General features: G+C 39.6%; 1 protein-coding gene across 9 annotated transcripts in view; it reads right to left on the reverse strand.

Annotated features, from left to right (window-relative positions):
• Positions 1-24,620, reverse strand: part of pard3ab (par-3 family cell polarity regulator alpha, b) — a 327,405-nt gene that overhangs the window by 152,463 nt on the left and 150,322 nt on the right. For 7 of the 9 annotated variants that reach the window (XR_007038822.1, XM_047369393.1, XM_047369392.1 and 4 more), the window contains 4 exons: positions 24,192-24,583; positions 19,824-19,963; positions 18,383-18,511; positions 12,611-12,646 (listed from right to left, as the gene is read on the reverse strand). Coding sequence is in view for 8 of the 9 variants with exons in the window: in XM_047369393.1 (XP_047225349.1) it covers positions 12,611-12,646; positions 18,383-18,511; positions 19,824-19,963; positions 24,192-24,583 (697 nt within the window). In the remaining variant the exon portion in view is untranslated. The remainder of the gene's footprint in view (positions 1-12,610; positions 12,647-18,382; positions 18,512-19,823; positions 19,964-24,191; positions 24,584-24,620) is intronic. The other 2 variants (XM_047369396.1, XM_047369390.1) reach the window with 1 other exon arrangement.

Consider the following 24,620-nt stretch of genomic DNA (forward strand, 5'->3'; position numbering starts at 1 on the left):
TCCTTTGTTTGCTGGGAGAGAGATGGAATTACTCTTGGTGGAATGGAGGGGGGAGAAAAAGGGAAGGAGGGAGAGGCATATTGAATGAGGGGGGCAGAATAAAGCTGGGGTTTGGATGAATGAGGGAACACAAGAAATGGAGAAAACAATATGAACCACAGTCAGCATGGCTGCATGTTTTAGGAAACAAAATGCATTAAAAAAGCACTGCAGATGCAATCAGAACCATTACTGAGGCAGAAATGTATTTTCAAAAGTCATATCCAAATAATTGTAACAATTTAAATTTCAGGATAATTAACAAAAGTCGGGATAGACAACTTAAACCTATATAACTTAAAGTTGACTGAGTGAGAAATGAAATCAAACCAAATGTGATGTAGAGAATGTAATGCATTTTAAAGGTTAAAGTTAATTTCCTATTTAGTAAATCAAAACTCATCACAGTCTTACTGAACATGTTAAACATCAGCTGTACTCTTTAAATTTAGAACCATGCACATAAAAATAGAACTGCTGATGTTTTTTTTTGTTTTAATGCTTTTGAAAAAATGCTGGCTTTTGGTATAACAGTTCAGAATAAATAAGTCAGCATTTATCTTGTAGTTTAAAAGCACAGCTCATAGCCTTTAGCCTAAAGTTTACCAGGATCACGAAGTTACATGTTAATTGTTAGCTTATAGTGTAGAGGCATGACTTGCTTGTTATTTTGCTCCTGGCTTGTAGTTATCACAACTCAATTAGTTATAAGCATTAATTTGAGTTATACGCACAACTCAGTTGTGTTTTTGCCTTTTGACTTGTAGCTTATGAGCATAACTCAGTTGTTGTTTAACTGTTAGCTTGGAGTTTACAACCAGGACTGTGTTTTTTAGTTTTCAGCTTTTAGTTTATGAACATCATGCAGATTTTAGCGGCTTGCTTCACGCATGTAGTTTACAAGCATGTCTTGGTTGTTAGCTTGTAGTTTATTAGCATTAGTTATCAATTGTTAGTTTGTATTTTACAATTATTACAGGCTTGATAGCTGACAGCTTGTAGCTTACAAGCACAGCTTGGTTGTTAAATAGCTTTTGGCTTGTAGTTTACTAATGTGAGTTGGTTGATAGCCGATAGCTTGTAGTTTGCACGAATGTACCTACTGTTGGCTGTTAACATACGCTCACGGTATGCTTTCATGTTGAAATTCCGTCTAAAACCATTACACTGCTGCCGTCTTGCCAAGGGCTCTCTTGTAAAGAGAGACTGTTTAAAAAAAGATGAAATGAACAATGAAGCTTGTGGTTTACAAGCTCGTAAACCTGGTGAGAAGGTCTAAGTGAAGACATTTCCTGACCCAGATCAAGCTTAAACAAAAAATACTAACTAAACAATCAGTGGAAATAAACTACACTATTTTCAATCAATACATTTTTTAAGCTAATGGTGAGTAACTTTCACTGTTCCAATAATGCCTTTGGCAGAATTAACAACCATTTATAACATTAAATTCTTTCCAGACGAGAAATTCTCTTCTTCAGTTTGTTTTCTTGAGCAAAAACTGGCCAAAGGCAATGACAATAGATCTTTCAACTCAACCTTTTAGATATACATTAGGTGACATATTCTAAACATTTCATAACAATTTTATAATAACAATGAAGACAGAAAAAAGGGAATGCAGCAAAATGTGGCAAGATAAAATTAAATTAAATGCAGCTGCTGAAGAGAGGCAAGACTGCACAAAGAGAAGCTGAATGAAGCTGAGGGGAGAGACAGGAGTGATGTGCTGGAGAGATGAGGGACAGAGACAAGCAAAGCGAGGGTGAAAAGGCGAAGAGCCGAGAAGAAATGGGTGAAAAGAACGAGAAAGTGTGAGCATGACAATGACAGAGGGAGCGGGCGAGTGTGAATGAAGGACCGCTAGAAAGGAATGAATCCACGTGGCACACAAAATGAGACACTACATCCTTTCTGAACGTATATCTTTTACTTTGTCCCACCTTTTCCTTTCACAGCCTTCCATCTTTTTATTCACCTGTCTCTTTTGATGGTACTTTTCTAACTTCTTCACTCTCTTCCAAACTACTTCTGCTCATGTTCTTGTCGCAACTTTCATCTCTAACTCTGTCTCTACTTCACTCTGTCCTCTTGTGTTGTGGCCATCAACTATATTTCATTCATTAGAGAACCCAAAGTCGTAAAAAAAATTAAATTAAAGCCTGTTGTATAATGTTGTAATGTATTAGGGCAAGAATTAAACCCAAAGGCATCATTATGTTCAATCCGTTCAGTTCCTTAAAGATATACTAAAGGTAAAAGCATAAAAGGAAAACTATGATAAGTGTTTTAAGCATTCAAATATAGTATATCTAGAAGGCAAGACTGAACAGGTTTTTTATTTTTTTATTTTGTAAACTGACCGTTTGGAAATGGAGTGAAATGAGGGAGCGGAAGACAAGCAGCAACGTTCAGTGAGCGGGGACTCGAACGCATGACGGCTGTTTGACTGTAACCTCTGTATAGGGGTTGCATCGAACTGTCTCTAGACGTTTTGATTTGTTTCCCATTATAATTGAGTACCATCTCAATGTAGGCGTGATTTTCAATATCAAGGCAGCCCCACAGTCCGAAAAAGTAAGGTGATTTGTATGTGACCAAAACACAACAAGAGCATTGACTGCTGCTAAACTGGCTGTTGTCAGACTCGGGAGTGAAAGAAGAATGCTAGCTTGCTATAGTGGACGTATGCACAGTAAGCCCAGCATACAACAATTTAACGGCTGAAGATATTAGTATTTCAAATATCCGCTCACTAGTCAGTGACCGATGGTCTTCTGACATCCTGTTCTCAATGCGATTCAAAGCGGTTGGAACCACAAGCAAGCAGGTAGTAGAAATATTAATGGTTCCATGCAACTGTTACTAACGGAAAAGCCTAAAAAGTGAGAGGAGCCGTACCGAAGCGCGCTTAGTAGGGACTAAAGGAAAAGGGGAACTACATTACCCAGCCATCACAGATATAGGAATGGACAAAATAACAAATGAACTAACAGACTGCCTGGTCGCTGGACGGAGAGATTTATTAAGATGGAAAAACAGACAGATGGATGGCTGAAATTGACCCCTTTTATGTGCATCACCAATTTAAAAACAAAAACCTCTCATTCAGATGGAGACACTGAGAAAAGGAATGATGTCTGGAAATACAAATTATTTTTCAGACTACTTTTTTTTGGCTATCCAGACCTTAAAAAGTATCATACTTTTCCTGACTGGGTAGGAAGCCCAAGTGTTCATCTATTTTGTGCTTCCACTTAATCTTCATGTTTTGTTGCATTTCCCCCCGTTTGTGTAAACCGTTACGCATTTAGTATTTGTTTTTGAGAAATATTGATTTTCTTTCTTCTGTGTTCATGACATGCTGTCTTGTGTCTGTTCAGTTTCACTCTTACACATCTAGATTCATCCTGGTCCTCCACCGGCTACCTCCATCTGAAACTTTCTGTATGTTTTCCTGGTCTTTCGTGTCCCTGAATCACCTCTACTTTAAACTTTAAATCTAAAACGCATGTCTCACACCCTTTAAGCCTTTCTTCTTTGTATTCAACAGATGAATCACCTGTGAGTATTTCAAGACATCTAACTCCACACTTTTCCATGTTTTTCTCCTCAAATAGTTTATTTCTGTACTTGCAGTGCCTGAACTGATTAGAAGTTTGGGGGCAAACTCCAACAACGCAGACAATTTGATGGCTTCTGGAAAAGTTAGTTGAATGAAATTAAAAAGGAAAGGGGGGTGACGAACAGGGAGGTGATGATTGCTAAGAGAGAGACAGAAGGAGACAGTGATGGAGGTGAAAAGGAGGCAGTGAAGGGTGTAATTGGTCGAGAGAAGTCGAGCGTGGAGACCATTGTTGGCTGCTTACTGTAGCATTTATCTCCACGTGTTCATAGTCTGATTCCGACCCTATTCAGTCGCTGCATTTATCACCGCCATTCTAATGCTTTCCCTTCCCCATAACAATGTTACACACATTGCCATGTGCACTTCATAAGTTCATATATGACCCATTGTGTTTGCTTCATCATCCATCTTTTAAGTGAAGAGAAATCTCCCCTCTCATCTTAACTTGTCCATCACTTTCTATTTCCTCTTTCCACACCTCCCTGTCTTCACTCTCAGCTCCTTCTCTGTCCGTCACTCTCCCCTCACCTAGCTTCCTTTCTCCCAGTCACTCTGATGCACCTTGCTGTAGCTCCATGCTGATAGACCATGAATATGAAATACCTGCGTGACTGACTGGGCTGAGAGCTGCTCAGCATGGGAGGAAGTGAGAGGAAGACGCCTTTGTTGTGTCTGTACGTCAGGGTTCCTACATGTTTTCATTTTAAAATTCATAGTGGTCAGGGTTTAGATATGGCAGCAAGAGTGAGTGAGTGAGTGAGTGAGTGAGTGGATGGATGGATGGAGTAACTAAGACCAAGGGATGAAAGAAGAAAGAGATAAATCCATAGAAGTGCAAACAGATGGAAGAACGTATGGATGGACACTAAGAGGTATGTTTGGGCGATCCAACATATGGACAGAGATGGATGGACAAACGGATCGTTGGATAAATACAACTTCCAGACAGAACGAAAGTAAATATTCAAACTAATTTCTTTTTCTATACCTATTCAGACCTTAAAAATATCTAAATCAAACTCCATAGTACAGATTTTTTACAACAGCGTCCTGCCTTTATGTGAAAATAAAGTAAAAATAAACTAAAATGCCCCATAAATGATGCGACACCAATTTGGAGGAGGTACCATCTGATGCTCACCAACACTGGCTTTCCAGATCTAATCAGCCGCCCTCTTTCTATCTCTCTGCCGACCTCTAGAAACCATTTACAGCCCGATCCGAGCCCAAGAAATCACACCAGCAGCTGCTACCAGTCAGTCCACATATGTGAGAGCCAATAGATGGTGCTACAGTTTGTTTGAGCCATAAGGGTCGTGTGTTTTTGAGTTTGCAATGTGTACAGCGAGTGGTGAGTGTGTATGGGCCAGATGACAGCTTGAAGCATCACTTTAATTAACCAAAAAAAGCCTGTTTTTGGGGTAAAAACGGACTTGTCTCATCAGCAGGCCTCTCAACACAACAACACAGAAGCAGCATAGAGCCCTCTGTGAAAGAGCTGCAGTCATTTATCATGGCTGCTGCTCTACTCTGCAAATAATGACAAAAAGTTACTGAAGTCCAGTCGGGATTTCCTTTATACTTAGTGCAACTAACAGTTATGCACATAAGTCAGTGATTCATGTCTGTTCATTCTACCACTTATGCAACCTGCTGCACTACTTGGTTGATTGCATTAGCTCTGGTGCCTCCTAAAATCAACCAATAAGTTCTTTTTGAGGTTTATCAAAGCAAATTTCACACATGTTTCAAAGTTCCCCAGATCAACAGTTTTCCAGGCTTCTTGGTGTTTCAAGGCTTTTCTTTGGGCTTTGGCCACTTTTTGATTCAATTTTAGTCCAGTAATTGACCATGACAGCATGTCATGCAGTATGTGAAATTTGAGCAGGGGACTTTTTAATGCCCAAATTATTCATAAGGTAGGAATAAGTGGCTAAAACAGAAACATTCTGATAGTGAACAGGGACCGTAGTGAAAATAACTTAAAAAGCGGTCAAAGACTAGTTTAAAAGAAGTCTTTTAAACTACTTTCAGAAAACCTAGAGAAGTATTAAAACCATTTACACAAATCACAAAAAGTCAGGCTGCTAAGAAACTAATTACAGCATCTGCAATTACAACTAGATGTTTGCCCATTTTTTTTATGAAGAAAATCTATTGATTGAGGTGAAAACTTTGACCAATTCTTGCACATAAACATGCTATAATTAAACTGACTCCACTGTAGTGATGGCTGTTTATTCAGTCAATGTCCGGCTGAAGGGTGAACCTCTGCTGCAGTATCAGGTCTAAAGGGTTTTCTTCCAGGATCATCTCCTAAATAAACTCCCATCTTCCCATCAGCTTTGTCCAGCTTCCTTGTTCCTGCTGAAGAAACACATGCCCACAGCATGATGATGCCACCACCATATTTTATTCTAGATTAGAGTTTAGGATGATGTGTTGTGTTTTGCATGTAAGGCAAAAACCTTCCTTTTGGTCTTATCTGACCACACCACCTTCTTCTACATTGTTTGCTGTGTCCTCTACATGGTTTGTGGCCAACTCAAATGTCTAATTGAGTTCCTTATATCTTTCCTTAAACAATAGCTTCTATTCTCACCACAATAGAAGTCAGAGTTGTAGAGTACTGACTAATAGCTGCGCTGCCAACTGACTCTCTTTTGTGAGCTGTGGATCTCTGCAGCTCCTCCAGAGTTACTGAACCATAGGTTTAGGAGAAATTCTTGGTAGGGGTTGGCAGTTGTGCCATACTCTGTGAAGATCTTGTAGATCTCTGTTCAATCTGAACATGGACAGCTTAGGACATTGTCTTCTAGCCTAACCCTGCTTTCTCCCGGACCTATCTGCTGTGTTCCTTGGTCTTCATGATGCATGATCTTCTTCATTAATGTTCTCTATCTTCTCAAATGGAATTTTATGGACTGGATTCTTTCTTTAGGGTGTCAGAATAAAGGGAGCAAAATACAAATGTCACATTTTCGGCATTTTAATTAAAAAAGGAAGCTAAAACCCAGATGTAATGTTTCTTACACTTCTGCAACACACTGTAGCGTGGACTTTAGGTCGCTGCTCTATAACGATGCTATGTGATATTTGAAGCGACTATTTATAGTAGGATAACCCTTCAAAATAAAATTAGCAGATATCTGTTTCATTATCAGCACAGGGCAATGTCAGGTAAATAAATTGCATTTAGTTGCAAGAAACAATAAATATCAAATAAAAAAAACAAAAACATAAGAAATGGACAACATTCCTACTGTGTAATGCTTTGACAAACAGCAGCATATATCGGTAACAGGCCAGCAACAAAACCCTTCATCGTTACTCCACAGTGCAACAGATTATTGCTTCATAACAGCTTTGTGTGTAGAGAGGAGAGGAAATATGCACATGTGATAGACAGCATCTTGGCAGTGTTGCTGCTGCACTACTGCTGCTCCTCTTGATGGCTTCTCAGCATAGCATTGCAGTAATTTTCCATAAGCCTGTGTGACTAATGGCGTAAACAATGGGGCTGAATGTTCATGCTATAGAGCCATTATGGAACTATCAAGAGCACGGGGACAGGGAGATGGATGCCTTTGATCAGCTCTATTGTCAAAGCCAGGTGCAGGGGACAGGGATTTGTGTCTGAAGAGTGTGTCTTAAGAGCTTCTGTGACACAAGGAGATAGCAGAGAGAAGTGGACTGAAAAAAACAAAAAAAACAAGGAGGAAAAAGGAAAGATACAAAAGCTGATGAGGAAGAAACAGAAGATCCAGCAAAGTGTTTTGTTTTTACAGACCATTGGTGAAGAATGGATCGCTAAAATGACTTCTAGTCTAATTCATGCAGCCACCCAAATTATCTAATTTCCCTCTGATGTGTTTTCTCTTATACAGCTTAATGCTGAAAGTGTTGTCATGCTGCAGTTACCTTTATCAACCAGGAGGTCTCTGCTGCAGGGACGGAAAACAGAGGAACCAAGGTCCAAACGTTTAGAAACAGATACCCTGATGATTTTTAATACTCGAAATATTTTTCTTTTTTGATTTGACAAAAAATAAGTATTTCATCTTTACTAAAAAAAAAACAACATGTCTGAATAAGAAAAAAGTTTCAGCAACACCTGAACCTATAAATTATAGTAAACAAATCAAAGCATCACACAAGAGCATCCAGCAGACCACTGCAGAGATGTGGGTCAGGTTTGGGTCACTGGAGAAATCTCAATAAACAACAACCTTTTACACACTTCAGCTGTTGCATCATGTCTGATGTGCAACCTTCAGCAGAGTTTTATCTCCCAGCACCGTCGGGCCAATTTAAAACAATCCCAGCTGCAAAACATCTGAAAATCCATCTGCATACAACACACTGAATTTATTTTTAGCTTATTATAAAATAATTATACAAAAATAACATATTAAAAGGACATTAAATACTGGTATTAATTGTACAACAATCTTCAAAACAAATCAAATAAACACATAAAAAAGTAAATGTAATAAAATCTTAAATAGCTAATAAAACAAAATAAATCCAGAAAAATACTAATAAAAACAAATGTACAAAAAGAAAAAAATAAGTTTAAATGCAAATCAAAAAGAAAAAAACTTGAATTAGATTAAATAAAAAAAGAGTAAAAAATAAAGACAAAACAGAAAACACTGATTATTTTAATCACATTATCAGAACAAAAATCTAATTAGAATAAAATATACAAAATGAAATTAATCCAAAGTAGCATAACTAAAAACTAAAAAGGGCCTATTTTCAGAATCAGAATCAGAATCAGAAAAGCTTTATTGCCAAGTACGTTTTTGGACATACAAGGAATTTGTTTTGGCGTAGTCGGTGCAATACAATACAAATTAAACAGTATAAACATATCTACAATATAATATAAATATATGTGCACAGTTTTAAGTGAGTGAGAGTAAATGTAGAGCTTTAAGTCTGCCTCCACTAAGCCATATATAACAATTTATGTCTTTTTAATCTTTTAAAAATATACTTTGGAATTATGAACTATTATCTGAAAATTATTCTTAAAATTATTATTTAAAAACAAAATTGCATAAATCTCAGATCAGTGGAAAACAAAAATAGAATATTAATGAGATAATCATCATTACTATCTGTAATCTGACGTTCTCTACTGGAAACACTTCCATTTCTTGAAAATGGGTGTCCATTAAAAGGCTGGTCTGTTTGACACACACACACACACACACACCCACACACACACACCATGCTGCTGTTATGGGCAACAAGATGTTTAAAATGAGGTGCCTGACAACAGATAGCATCTGAAAGGCGCTGAATCCATTATGGTGGCTGACGTTCCGGGAATGGAAGAGGAGAAAAGAGACTCATCTGGAGGTTTGGAGTTAAGAAGAGACAAATAGGAGGGCAGAAGGAGATGGCCTGACTATGATGCCTTTGCTTTATCTGCTTGGCTTTTCTCCACCTGGCTGTATTGGTCATCAACAAGAAAACAAAACCTGACATATTTATAAGAAAAGCAGACCAAGACATTATGAGCAGTACAACACTTAATGGTAACCCATACAAATAATAATAATTTTATAGACTATTCATCTCACAATGCAGGTGTTAGCCTCTGCATCTAGCCCATCCCTTAAGGAGCAGTGGGCTGCCATTGTGTGGCGCCCGGGGAGCATTCAGGGGCTAAGGGTCTTGCTCAGGGACCCAGAGTGGCAGGCTGTGGGATTCAAACCAGGGTACTTGTGACCTTCTCCAGGACGCAAATGTCCTGCTCTCTAACTTCTAGGCCACCACTCCCCCAACAAGCTATATAAAAATGCAGTTTTGAGTTCTGCGGCCCATTCTCTCGGCCAGACTTAAAAATGGGAACAACAAGAGAACATGGTATAAAAAAAACAAGGCTGGGTGAGGACCCAGACTCATCCTGAGAGGAGGATGAGAAACAATTTGAAAAGTGCAGGAAAGACCGGCATCTTGGTTCCACCATGTCTCCATTGCAACCATAACAAAGTATGTACCTGTTGTGTGCTTGGGAGACATGCAGAATGAAACACTCCAGGTGGGTTTGGTGTAAAACAAGGGATGAAAACGTGGAAAAGGACCTTATGGCCACTGTTGCCTACGGTGGAGGGTCTGTGATGCTAGGGGCCCGTTTCTCTTCCAAAGGCTCTGGGAACCTTGTTAGAGTTCATGGTCGGGATGGACGAAATGGAATAATATCTGCTAAACAGTGCACAATTATTGCATTCTTGACCAGAGTAAACTCTATGATAACTGCACATATTTAGTTCATAGAATCATGAACTCTGAAATACCAGCGCATTTCGTTTTAGGTCTTCCTCGTTGCCAGAGGTATCAGGTAAGACCACTGCAACAGAGCCATGAACTGGACCAAGGTAGAAATGATACTGGCTGTCAATTCCTCGAATTAGAAAAGTTAAGACCAGATTTTTATTAATATATTTAATGATATGTACAGATATACAGGTTATCAATGCTGGATTTAGTAGGGGTGATATTACAGCGCAGAGTCAAACATGAAGAGCACATGTTCAGATGCAGCAAAATTAACAGAAAAGAATGAGCTCAGTGATGTCATATTTCACGGTGTTTTGGTCTGCATTGCTGCTGATATATGTCATTTAGTCTAAAGACGTGAAACGCGCCAGCTGGCGTCACGGCAACTGTTAATATCCTGCCATAACGTTTTGTCATGACGAGCATCATCTGCACAGCTGGCCGATACAACCGCCAATCAAATTAACTGGCCAATTAAACTTCTAATGCAGCACGCAGAACATAACCAATTACCTGCACTCGGCCAGATGTAACCTGAAGGTAAAGCCAGATGTGAGGAGAAGTTGCTAAATTACAAGTCATGTCTTAATGTAAATTGAGAATTATGGAAATCTAAAAGGCTTTCAAAAAAAGCTGTAAAGAAGAGAATGAGCTTTTAATGGAAAAGGTTTAAACATTATGTTGAAATAAAAGCAGTTGGATTAAAGATGCCATCACATAAATTCAATTATAATCTATTCTGTCCATCTGTATGCTGTTGAGTGTCTTGATCCATGTCTGCATTGGTCCTATTAAATTGCAGCATCACTCTCCTTTCCTAGTTTTCAACTTTAACATCAAAGAGGTTTTTTGAGGTGCCTTCAAAGTGTCCTTGTAGAACTAGGAGTCTAGTCAAAACAACTCTTGTTCCCAATAATTGGCAGCTCTTATTCTGTAAAAGTATGAGAAGCATTTGACCTCGACAGTCACTATGCTCAAAAAGCTTCATATGACTGCCTGTCAACACATGATCTTATCAGTAAAAGTCCTCATTTTGCTAGTTTAGAACATAAAGCTTTAAAATAACTGATAGTTACTCATAATTTCAATCCTGCATCTGAAACTTTCTTTTACTAAGTAGAAAATTACATGTCTAAAATAGAGCAGAGTGATACATTGTTGACATTTTAGGAAACTAGTGATGTATCTCTGACACTAAAGAAAGTGTTAAAATTTTTTGTAAAAGTTTCATTGGGTACCTAACATACAATAGCCGATATCTGATTGGTTGCTCAGTCCCTCATGATTACTCCTCCCCCAGAAACACAGATTCCCCAAGAGTTGATTTCAAACTCAGACTGAACGTTGAAATTCATGACAAGGGTTTTTTCCATTTAGGTCACAGAACTCTGATCAACCTTTTGAGATCTGGTTGCAGTAAATGTTTTTATGTCATCTCCTTTGAGTACAGTTTTAAGAGGTTCTAGTTAGTCTTCTATACAACTTGGAAGTTTGGACACTACTTAGTACTCACTTGATACTTTTTTTAGCCATTTCCTGTTCTGCAAATGATCCAAAATCTGGAACCTCCAGACATTTAAAACACAGTACCTTAAAAAACCTGACCTGATGGCCACAGAATGAGCTTTGGTAGGCAAACTGGTTTTGTCCAGAACCCGACAATCCCTTCAAGTTGAGAGAGACAGAGGTGGGAACCACATGAGCAGAAACAAGCTGGTTCTGTTGAAGTATGCAGCCTTGTCTGAACCAGTAAGGCAATCCTGGGGCTTAAACTTGAAGGATCAAGTCTGGTTCAAAATCTTGGAACTGAGTCACAAAACTCATTTCTCTAAGATTCTAAGAGACTAAACAAACATGAAAAAAATGATTACTTTGTGTTTAAAAAAACCTCATAAGCTTCTTAGATTTTAATTAATTAATTTTTATTTCAAACATTTATTTCCGTGTCATTAAACCTCTCGTTCAATATGCAATCAAAGAAAAGAGTTAGTATTGATCGATAGTTATTATGTGAATCATAAGTGAACAGATATAAGTTTGATTAATAATAAATGTCATCCAGTTGAGGTTTTAATTTTAGTACTGATTGTAAATCAATTATGAATTAATGGTATTTAAACAGAAATCCTATAGTGTTTTTTTATATAAGAGACAGCTCCTCAGAGATGACAAGAATTTAAGCTTCAGATTTATTTTTTATTTTTTTTGACAGACTGATTTTTGAACATTTCTAGATTAATGTATTTGAAATCACAACAAAATAAACACAAACTGTTTTTCCACACATAGAAAGAAGTCATTATCCCAAGCCAACAAGCAAAAGCTAATTTAATTGTGTTTCTAGGCTCAAAGACAAATACAGCTCTTAAGGGAGTTATGGAGCAAATTATCCTGCAACAGATCTTCAACACACCCTGAGCAGCCATTAAACTATGATATATTAAAGTAACTTTGGATGGAGATTAAAATCAGATTTACAGACTTGCAGTGAGAGCGTGAAAGCATGCAAACTCTGTTTTAATCCCAAATGGGTGATAAAGTCTTTGTTCCTCCCAACAGAAATAAAGAACATTTATGCAAAGAGATGCCAGCGATAAATAAAGGAGGAGAAAAGTGAAAGTGCTGGCTAGTGTTGGGGTGGAGTCTTACCAAGTCTCTGTGGGATTGCTTCTGGGGCTCGGCGCTCTAGAGGATGTGTAGCGAAAGGGGGACAGGTTAAGAGGGCAGAAGAACCAAAAGCAGTCAAGCAACAGATAATTATTAACCAAAACAGTTAACATTTGATTACATGAATTGCTGTGGATGGAGGAGATGAAAACATGAAGCTGTGTCATGAACAAATGGACATGCAGAAGATGGAGATGATGAACCTCAGCAGACAGCTCTATAGTGTAAAACCTGCCTTAAATGCTAAAGTATTTATGTGATTAGCTGATCCCTGTCTAGTGCTAAATTAAAGAGCTATTTCACTGCTTTACCGGAACCTGGAGTGTATTTTGTTTTCTCTAGAATTTAAATTTGTTACACTGGTCAAACCTGAGCTGAATTATTCTACATTCAACACAGAGTATTTAAAAAGCAAGAAAACCACACTCAAACTTTGACTTAAGAATGTTACACTGATAAAAAGATTCCTTAAAATGCAGTTTTATTATTGAAGTAAAAAGGGTATCATCTAAGGTGCCATTGAGGGAAGCCCCGACTAGGGACCTCGCACTGCTGGTCCCTCCAACTTCATAACTCTGCATCGTCCAAAGTCGATCCTCGAGGGTCGGAGTCCTGCATGCTCTAGATTTCTCTCTGGTTAAAAACACCTGAATCAAATGAAGGTTCATTGCCAGGCCTCTGTAGAACTTGATGAGGGGGAGCAGGGACACATCTAAAACAAGCAACACTGCAGCCCTTAAGGAGTTGAGTAGGATACCTTTTCAAAAACACTAAGCCTCAAATCTGTCCTCTGGCTTGCCGTTTGACTTCACAATATGTTATTAGATACATTAAAATTTTTAAATTGCCCGGCCTATTACTATTTATGTGTCTCCTCACAGTCCAGTCAACCAGGCAGTTACTGCTGGAAGTTCCCTGATCTAAATTAGCATGCAGAGGTGATTGGGTTTTTCACCGAGGTTGCCCAAAAACTACATAATATTTTACCACTACATTTCTGCACCTCTCAGGCCACATATTCATTTAAATAGCTTTAAATGAGTGTCATTATGATTATTTTAAGGTTATTTCGTAATTATTTTATTCTATTTTCTTTTATTCTGTATTTATTCTATTGTTTGGCCAAATAAAAATGCTTCGACCTGATGAAAATGACACGGAGGAGCTCCAACAATCATCCTCCAAACAACATGCAGTTTTTAGTGGATGCACACTACAACCAAGCCTCGTCTGCTTCACAGACAAAAACATTCATTTTGTTCGGTGGAAACGGATTTGTTTCAGCTAAACTATAAAAGACAGAACACACCGAGTCACTCCTGGCAGCTAAGTCGCCCACACACAGACTCACAGGCTTGGATTGCCAGATCCTGTTCCCATCCTTCTCCAAACAGCTGATACAAAGACTTGAATTGTTCGTCTGCTTCACAATTTGTTTTGTTGCCTGATTTCATTATGCAATCTTTTTGATATGCAATGATGAATATGGAAAAGTTGGACAGAATTGTTCCAAATTTTGTCAATTTGAGCTAAATTGAAGTATTTTGGAAAAAGAAAACAGGATGCTTTGCTACTCTGCCTGATATTAAGGGTCCCTGTCTGATTGAAGACAATGATTTTATGCATGATTTTATTGTAAAATAAGACTTAGCTTAATAACATAGAAAGAATTTCAGATATGTTATTTTTGTCATTATATTTTAGGGACGCAGGCTTTTAAAATACCTACAACAAGAGCAGTTTCAGCCTGAGGTGCATGCCACCCGTGGAGGTAATGTAACAGCTGCTGACTTTATGTTTTCATTACTCTGCATTAGGTATAATTTATTAGACTGACTGCCTGCTGATTCATATAAATTTAAGTTCCAGTCAAAAGTTTACATGCACTCATCATGGGCATAAATATCGCATCAATTTTGTGCTTTTAATGATTCATTTAAATGGTCTTTTAAACAACTGCAACAACACTTCTATAAACCACATTGGGTGAAAATTATACACACAGGTTCACGTGTATACATACGCTCACCTAAAAAAGGGTACAGTCTGTAACCTGCTGGTTAGTGATCATGAAGAACTAGGAAGGAGGACGGTAGATTATCACAAAATGGGAATGTGTTTTAGAGCCATTTCTAAACAACTGCAGATTCCATGATTACCCTTTTAAAACTAAGAACCAACTGTGAAGCACAGTGGTGGTAGCATCATGATATGGGGCTGTTTCCTTGAGAGTGGTAGAATAATGAACAATAAATACCTATAGTTTCTTCAGCTTGACCTCAAATCATCAATTAGCTAGTTGAAACTTCCACACAGTTGGGTCAACGATCCAAAACCCCCATCAAAGCTGGTTTTGGAATGGATAAAGCAGGCCTTTTTTAAGTTTCTGACTTGACTTTCCTAAAGCCCCTACCTTTGGATTAGGAAAAAACATGAAATTCAAGTTTGTGAGCCAACATTTTGAGTTTAAAACTACTGTTAAAGTTATATGATGTGTGGCAATTTTACTGAAAAAAGAACTAGTCACATAAAAATAAAGAGCCCTAAATGACTGACATTAATGCCCACGCTGAGTTTTTGTAAACTTCTTCAGAAATTTCATGTGCCAGCACGAGCATTATTTGCTTAAGTTATGTTCCTTAGTCTCTATCAGATTTAAAAAAGGTGCCAAAAGCGGGTCTTGTGCAGCTAATAGATCCCAGCTCCTCAGTTTGAGTCAGGTTCCCCACCATGTAGAACTAAAACACAGATCAAATTTATTCTTTCATTTAGCTTCTAACTCGGCACCAGTGTTCGGACCTAAAGCCCAGCTCTGAAGAAGAGCATCTATCTACCACTGTGACAGTCTATCTTGAACTTTACTCTTGGCAACAGCCTGCCAGGAGCCTGACATGCATCCTGTACAGAGTTGATTGTCTCTAATCAACCACTTAACTGACCTCTGACACTGCAGAAAGAAACCATTGTTGGGACTACAAAAGCAAGACTTAGGATCATTTGGTACCATGACTTATGTAACACTTTATTAGAAATCCGTCGTTGGATTCAAAGGAGTCAGCAGCACAGGTATTCACAGCAATCAGCCATTGTTATTTTTGCTATCTTTACCTCTGTAAGTTTTAAACTGGGCGGCAGCCGTTATGATGTGTGTGCATTCATTTCTACGAATTTCAGTCATACTGCACAGGAGCCAGGGCTTCCCAGTAAGAAAGATGTCATTTTTCCTGTCAACATGAGTAGAGAACTGGCCATTTTCAAACCTTTACACTTTGGAACTTGTTCCCAAATTGAGCCATTCTTAGAGAAAACGCACGTTGTTGTCATGTAAATGAACAGTAGAAATGCAACCAAACGGGGCCCAAGTCTCAGTAAGATGTTTGTTAAAGGAAGAAACAGAGCTGATGGAGATGGGACAGAATTGATGCAAATAAGATGTAGAGATGGTGACTTGGTGCATTGGCAACAGTCAATGGCTTTTTAAACTTCCTTTAGCAAAAGCAGATTAGCCTCTATAGTGCATCCTGAAAGTATTCACAGTGCTGCAGTTTTCCACATTTAGTTATGTTATAGCCTTATTCCAAATAGTATCAAATTAATCTTTATCCTCAAAATTCAATGCACCTCAGACTCAAATTCTTAGAACAGGTTCAGGTTGGATTACTAGAACAGGTTCAGGTTAGATTACTAGAACAGGTTCAGGTTGGATTACTAGAACAGGTTCAGGTTAGATTACTAGAACAGGTTCAGGTTGGATTACTAGAACAGGTTCAGGTTAGATTACTAGAACAGGCTCAGGTTGGATTACTAGAACAGGTTCAGGTTGGATTACTAGAACAGGTTCAGGTTAGATTACTAGAACAGGTTCAGGTTGGATTACTAGAACAGGTTCAGGTTAGATTACTAGAACAGGTTCAGGTTGGATTACTAGAACAGGTTCAGGTTAGATTACTAGAACAGGCTCAGGTTGGATTACTAGAACAGGTTCAGGTTGGATTACTAGAACAGGGTCAGGTTAGATTACTAGAACAGGTTCAGGTTGGATTACTAGAACAGGTTCAGGTTAGATTACTAGAACAGGTTCAGGTTGGATTACTAGAACAGGTTCAGGTTAGATTACTAGAACAGGCTCAGGTTGGATTACTAGAACAGGTTCAGGTTGGATTACTAGAACAGGTTCAGGTTAGATTACTAGAACAGGTTCAGGTTAGATTACTAGAACAGGTTCAGGTTGGATTACTAGAACAGGTTCAGGTTAGATTACTAGAACAGGTTCAGGTTGGATTACTAGAACAGGTTCAGGTTAGATTACTAGAACAGGTTCAGGTTGGATTACTAGAACAGGTTCAGGTTGGATTACTAGAACAGGTTCAGGTTAGATTACTAGAACAGGTTCAGGTTGGATTACTAGAACAGGTTCAGGTTAGATTACTAGAACAGGTTCAGGTTGGATTACTAGAACAGGTTCAGGTTAGATTACTAGAACAGGTTCAGGTTAGATTACTAGAACAGGTTCAGGTTAGATTACTAGAACAGGTTCAGGTTGGATTTCTAGAACAGGTTCAGGTTGGATTTCTAGAACAGGTTCAGGTTAGATTACTAGAACAGGTTCAGGTTGGATTACTAGAACAGGTTCAGGTTGGATTACTAGAACAGGTTCAGGTTGGATTACTAGAACAGGTTCAGGTTGGATTACTAGAACAGGTTAAGGTTAGATTACTAGAACAGGTTCAGGTTGGATTACTAGAACAGGTTCAGGTTAGATTACTAGAACAGGTTCAGGTTGGATTACTAGAACAGGTTCAGGTTGGATTTCTAGAACAGGTTCAGGTTGGATTACTAGAACAGGTTCAGGTTAGATTACTAGAACAGGTTCAGGTTAGATTACTAGAACAGGTTCAGGTTAGATTACTAGAACAGGTTCAGGTTGGATTACTAGAACAGGTTCAGGTTGGATTTCTAGAACAGGTTCAGGTTAGATTACTAGAACTGGATGGATGGATGGATGGATGGATGGATCAATTGAGGGACACAGATGAGTGGATGGACAGATGGAGTCATTCACTGGTTGGAGTAGCTGATCTTTAGAAATTCAGATATTCATGTTTGCAATGTTATCAGGAATAAAGTGTGGAAATACTAATATTCGCATACCCTTTGTTCCCCCTCATACGTATTCAGACCTAGAAAATACTTGAAATCCCACATTTAAGAACTCTGGAGATGTTTCAGTCACACAAAGACTTACATCTCTATTTGTACACTGTAAGATGTGAGCACGGTGCCTGATTGATATTCAAGCCCAGTTTGTTTTTTCTCTCTCTTCCTGCAACCTGGCCTGCGTCTGTCTGCTCATTCCCACATCAATCAATCAGAGAGTCAGCTCTGAGGTAAAACACACAGATGGAGATGGAAGTGAAGAGATGGAGAAAGTGATAAGTATGAGGGGAGGGTGAAAGATAAATATAAAGACTGAAGATGGAGAGAGAACGAGATAAAGAGACTGAGCTCTACAGGTTTGCCTCCTGATAACACAGAGGAGTGCAGCGACAGAGCGGGACAATCCATCTGCATGCTTGGATGGAGCGATGTGTAAACTCTGAAATAAGGAGTCAAACACAGGGCTAACAGAAGTTGTGACAGCTCAGAAGACCTGTGGGCACACACACCAGTAATATACAGATGTTCATGCAGAGAGAGCTGAAGAGATGAAGAGTAGCAGGAGATGAACACGGAGGTGGAGAGTAACTGACTTACCACTTCTCGGGTAAGGAAAGCGTCCTCCTGGCGTAGAACAAGTAGCCCCACTGCACCACCCATAGGTGTGTTCCTGAGCAACGAGACCACCTCCTCCTGGGTTCGCCCATTCAGGTCCACCCCATTTACCTGAACATGACACAATGACTGAGGTTAGCTGTTAATTAGCCATGGATTCAATTAAAGAGAAAAAAGTAGTTTAAAGCTGACAGGTTATGCTCCTGTTTGTCCCTCTCCTTTGCTGCTTTATATCTAATGGTTAACAGTGGCTGCGAAGCTCCAAACAGCATTCCTGTTGGGATGGATCTTAGATGAATGGAAGATTGAATGAGCGAATGCATGGATGATTGGATGCTTAGATGGACAACAGATGATTAGGTAGACAGACAGGTGCATGGATGGACGGATGAATGGACAAACTGAATGATGATTGGATGGAAACACAGATGGATGATTAGATGGACAAATAGCCAGATGAATGGATGGACAGATAATTTCAGGGGCTGATAGATTAATAATTAGACAGACACATGTCCAGAAGGATGATTGGATAGATCGATGGGTGGGTGGACGCAAAGATGGATGGATGGTTTGACAGATGGAATGACACGAAGACGAATGGATTATTGGATTAGTTGGTAGATAGATGGACTTATGGACAAGTGGACAGACAGATGGATATTTCTTCAGACCTGGAAAATACTTAAGGTTTTCCCAAAAAGTTTCGGATGTCATTCTCAAGACCGAAGTTAAAATATGTTGTCTATGTTTAGCCTCTGTTATTTACTGACCTGGGAGAAACAACATGAGATGTTCTAGATTATACTGTGTTAATTTAAATACCTAAAAGGGTGAATATTCTGCTACCGATTTATGCTATTTATGAAGAAAAGCAAATTCAACTAATGATTTTGTCAACCATCTCATCAAACTGAAACTGAAGCTATTCCAGTAAAGCAGGATTACAGACTAAATGCAGGCAAATACTTATGCTATATGCTTTTTACCTTTTATACAAAAAAAGTGTTTATACAAAAAAAACAAGCAGCAGATTTTGTCTGGTTTTCATCCAAAGTCCTTAGATTTAAATTCACCGCTGAGCTTGTGACTCGAGTCAAAACGTCTGAGCCTCACCGTGTCATAATCCCTTTGCAAATGACTTGCAAAGAGGGATGATGCAACTTCAGACGCTGTTCTCTTACTGCAGCATAAGAGTTTGGGAAAATGCTCTTTGATTTCGGAACAGGAGGCAGAATTTCCATATCAAAAAGAGGGAACTTTAATTAACTGGCTACACTTGGAAATTAAACAGATGGCTGGCACGTTTGACTGATAAGTGGGTGCAACACTGAGAAACTCATGTTGCATATTAAGATCAGGTTAACATTTAAACCAAATGAGTAAAAGAAATCCTAACAGCACCGCATGCTTATCGTCTCACCTCCAGCAGCCGGTCTCCTGCCTTAAGGCGGCCATCTTGGATGGCGGCTCCCCGAGGGAGAATGTTCTTGACGTAGATTGGTGCCGAGCCCCCGATGGGAACGTCACGTGACGTTATGCTGAAGCCCAGTCCTTCGGGGCCTGTACGAAAAACAAAACACACAAAAAAACAGTAGGGTTAATTATGGGATTTGATTTGATCTTCAGGCGAAACTTGTAGGAATGCATTTAGATCCAGTTGGCAGACTACTCATGGATCTGATGTAAGAGAGGGCAACAATGCCAGTGAATATGAGTGGGGAGGAATTTGGCTCAGAATGAGAAAGAGAACACATGTATCTGGATAATTACATCATATGTTTACAGGGAATAACAGCCGTGAGTGTTGAAAGAGCAGCAACATATGTTTTAATAGACATGTAAAGAGCCAACAGATGTATTTCTACATGTAAACACCGTCATCATATTTATATTCAAATATACAGCTTCTGTGTGTGGGGACCGGTCTTTGTTACTGAAATAAGTCTTGACAAGTGTAATTGTCTGTGTGGCAAATCTACATCAACAATAAACCATAACCTGGAAATCACTAAACCCACTTCCAGTCTTTATGTTCATTTTAAAAGAGTTCCCAAAACATGGAACTGAAGGAAGGAAGGAAGGAAGGAAGGAAGGAAGGAAGGAAGGAAGGGGCTACAAGAAAATAGATACTTGCCTATAATTTTTACCCTTTGATCATATCTATAGTCAGAGCAATAATTAAAAAGTTGAAAAGTCCTTCCTGTCTACTGTTAGACATGGGGGAGGATCTGTGATGCTGTGTGCCTGTTTCTCTTCCAAAAGCCCCAGAGACCTTTTCCAGTGGTCAAATACGTTTCAATATCTTTCCAGCCCCTTAGGATGAAACCATGACAAATATTCCAATTTACCTTTTGTACAATTTTTCCGTTAACGTCCTCTCATCTGACAAGTTGACTACAGATAATCCTGGATCCTGGCAGCTGAGACCCCAGTCATGTTTAAAGTTAGTAACTAAAGTACTACAGTTTAATTTGAAAATCCGAAGGTGAACCATGAAACAAAAAAACGCATTTGTGAGTGAGAAAATTTGGCTTGAAGGCTGCAGCACTTTTGCCAGTAGTTCAACAAAAGAACAGCTTTGTCAGTGTGTTGAATGCAATGAAACTACTGTTTCATTGAATCTACAGGTCCTTCTCAAAATATTAGCATATTGTGATAAAGTTCATTATTTTCCATAATGTCATGATGAAAATTTAACATTCATATATTTTAGATTCATTGCACACTAACTGAAATATTTCAGGTCTTTTATTGTCTTAATACGGATGATTTTGGCATACAGCTCATGAAAACCCAAAATTCCTATCTCACAAAATTAGCATATTTCATCCGACCAATAAAAGAAAAGTGTTTTTAATATAAAAATTGTCAACCTTCAAATAATCATGTACAGTTATGCACTCAATACTTGGTCGGGAATCCTTTGGCAGAAATGACTGCTTCAATGCGGCGTGGCATGGAGGCAATCAGCCTGTGGCACTGCTGAGGTCTTATGGAGGCCCAGGATGCTTCGATAGCGGCCTTTAGCTCATCCAGAGTGTTGGGTCTTGAGTCTCTCTATGGGGTTCAGGTCAGGAGAGTTGGCAGGCCAATTGAGCACAGTGATACCATGGTCAGTAAACCATTTACCAGTGGTTTTGGCACTGTGAGCAGGTGCCAGGTCGTGCTGAAAAATGAAATCTTCATCTCCATAAAGCTTTTCAGCAGATGGAAGCATGAAGTGCTCCAAAATCTCCTGATAGCTAGCTGCATTGACCCTGCCCTTGATAAAACACAGTGGACCAACACCAGCAGCTGACACGGCACCCCAGACCATCACTGACTGTGGGTAATTGACACTGGACTTCTGGCATTTTAGCATTTCCTTCTCCCCAGTCTTCCTCCAGACTCTGGCGCCTTGATTTCCAAATGACATGCAGAATTTGCTTTCATCCGAAAAAAGTACTTTGGACCACTGAGCAACAGTCCAGTGCTGCTTCTCTGTAGCCCAGGTCAGGCGCTTCTGCTGCTGTTTCTGGTTCAAAAGTGGCTTGACCTGGGGAATGCGGCACCTGTAGCCCATTTCCTGCACACGCCTGTGCACGGTGGCTCTGGATGTTTCTACTCCAGACTCAGTCCACTGCTTCCGCAGGTCCCTCAAGGTCTGGAATCGGCCCTTCTCCACAATCTTCCTCAGTGTCCGGTCACCTCTTCTCGTTGTGCAGCGTTTTCTGCCACACTTTTTCCTTTCCACAGACTTCCCACTGAGGTGCCTTGATACAGCACTCTGGGAACAGCCTATTCGTTCAGAAATGTCTTTCTGTGTCTTACCCTCTTGCTTGAGGGTGTCAATAGTGGCCTTCTGGACAGCAGTCAGGTCGGCAGTCTTACCCATGATTGGGGTTTTGAGTGATGAACTAGGCTGGGAGTTTTAAAGGCCTCAGGAATCTTTTGCAGGTGTTTAGAGTTAACTCGTTGATTCAGATGATTAGGTTCATAGCTCGTTTAGAGACCCTTTTAATGATATGCTAATTTTGTGAAATAGGAATTTTGGGTTTTCATGAGCTGTATGCCAAAATCATCTGTATTAAGACAATAAAAGACCTGAAATATTTCAGTTAGTGTGCAATGAATCTAAAATATATGAATGTTACATTTTCATCATGACATTATGGAAAATAATTAACTTTATCACAATATGCTAATATTTTGAGAAGGACCTGTATCTGCCCCAACATGAGGGAGATCTCCTTAATCCTGTAAAATGAGAATCTGGTTCAGGTGCAGCGGTGTAAACTTATTGTTAAAAGTAATTTGTTCAAGACAATCCTCAGTGCATCAGGGTGCTGGCCTTAATGCCACAACAGTAAAACACTTTACTATGTTTCACCTCCTCAAGCTAATCCCCCACATTGATGAAGCAATCAACTTCCCGCAGGCAAACGCGAACCGCTGCTACTTCCTCCGGTTAACCTGTGGAGGGGTTTTTTTTTGGCATGATGCAGGGAGGAGGATCTTTGAGACTCGTTAGCATGATTAGGACACACCTAAGCAATTTTCAGCAAAGAAAAGGACTGATTGATTTTGATACTCTGCTGAATTTACACGGAGACCAGTGTTGTTTCAAGGCCGTAAACAAAGCGGGAGTTTAATCTGCGCTCAAAGCTGTGGGATCAAATCAGCACTCAAAACAAAACGAGGGGACCCAAACCGGCTCTTGGGAACCGGCGTTAATCCCTGCGAGTGTCTGCTCCAACAACCGCAAACAAAAGGAAGAATGAGAACAGATAGCATCTGTGATTGTGAACATAACAGATCTCATTGCATGTGCAGAATCTATCAAATCAAAGGAATGAGAGCAAGAAGGAAAAGGCTGGGACTGAAGACGTTGCAGACGATGCAACAAACACCTGTTTTTTGTTTCTTTTACAGTCTGGATTGATTCCAGTCCAGTGAGAGTGGACAGATATGGGTGAGAATTTCAATGACACATGATGCAGCCCCGAAGGACTCCTTTCAGGGACCAGCAGCTGCTTAGCAACAAGATTTCAGGCGCCAACACCTGGAATCCTGCTGGCAGAAGATCACACCATCTGGGCCAGCTGTCACTCAGAACCAACACTAGAGAAATCTCCAAAAATTCTCAGTCCTGGACCAGACTGCAGCTCTATTTGTCCCATTCACCAGGTTTTGTAGGTTTGCATCAACGGGTCTCAGCTTCACATTAGCTGGGCAAATTCAAGTTATTCTATTGTTTCTCATCATGACAATTTCTTCCTGAAATACCTTAGATGTCCCCCAGGGATTAGGTTACTGCTTCTTTTGCAAGATTGATGCTGCCACTGAAAAGAGTCTCAATGTAAGCGACTCACAGTTGGTAATGAAAAACACAGACTGCTGCTCAAATTATTGCCAAGAACTAGAAGTTTGTTGGTGAACGGCGCCCTGCACAGTAAGCCCCTTCACTTGCATCCTCTCTATAACAACAACCTCCACAGGTATGCTAAATCTGGTGGTGGAGGTGCAGAAATCGTAGTTTGATGCCTGCGTGCTGGTAAAATGGTGAGAGGATGGTCAGGAAAGCAGATTATAGCTTTTACAGAGAAGTGCGATTTGGCAGGTCAGACCATTACAAACATGTAAAATCATAATCAGCAAAGAAAACCAACAATCATTGCATTTTTATCCTGCTTTAAATTATTCTGAAGAGGTTTTTGTAGATAATCTCACTATTGACATAAAAAAAACAAGTTTTCCAAATAAAGAACATTTTTGGCATGAGAGTCGTGCAGATTTTCCATGAGCTCACCTTTCTTAAGCTGAATGTTGAGCCGCCTCCCAACTTTTTTCATATATCCTGCTGTCGGGGTGGAGTTTAGCGCCCTCTGAGGTGAGTGGGTGTGGCCTATGGGAGGTTTGGCTGCTGAAACTGTGCGGTGGTTCAGATGTGGAAAGCCATTGTTTGGGTCTGGGTGGGCCTGAGGATGGGAATGGGTAGGGTGCGTTTGGGAACCGTGGCGGGTTATCCTCTGTGGGTTGTGGTCGACTCCGGACAGGGAGTCTGGGCTGAAGCGTCCTGAGGTGTACAAAGGGTTCCTCTCGGTGTGCAAGAGCTGCTCGTAGTGGGCCTTCATAGATGACGGTACCACATGGAACATGATCACAGGAGAACACATGGCCTGGCGGAACATATTCTGTGCTCTAGAAAGAAAACAGATGGAAGGAAGATAAATAAAGA

This window comes from Girardinichthys multiradiatus, chromosome 6, assembly GCF_021462225.1.
Source record: "Girardinichthys multiradiatus isolate DD_20200921_A chromosome 6, DD_fGirMul_XY1, whole genome shotgun sequence".
NCBI classification, from domain to species: domain Eukaryota; kingdom Metazoa; phylum Chordata; class Actinopteri; order Cyprinodontiformes; family Goodeidae; genus Girardinichthys; species Girardinichthys multiradiatus.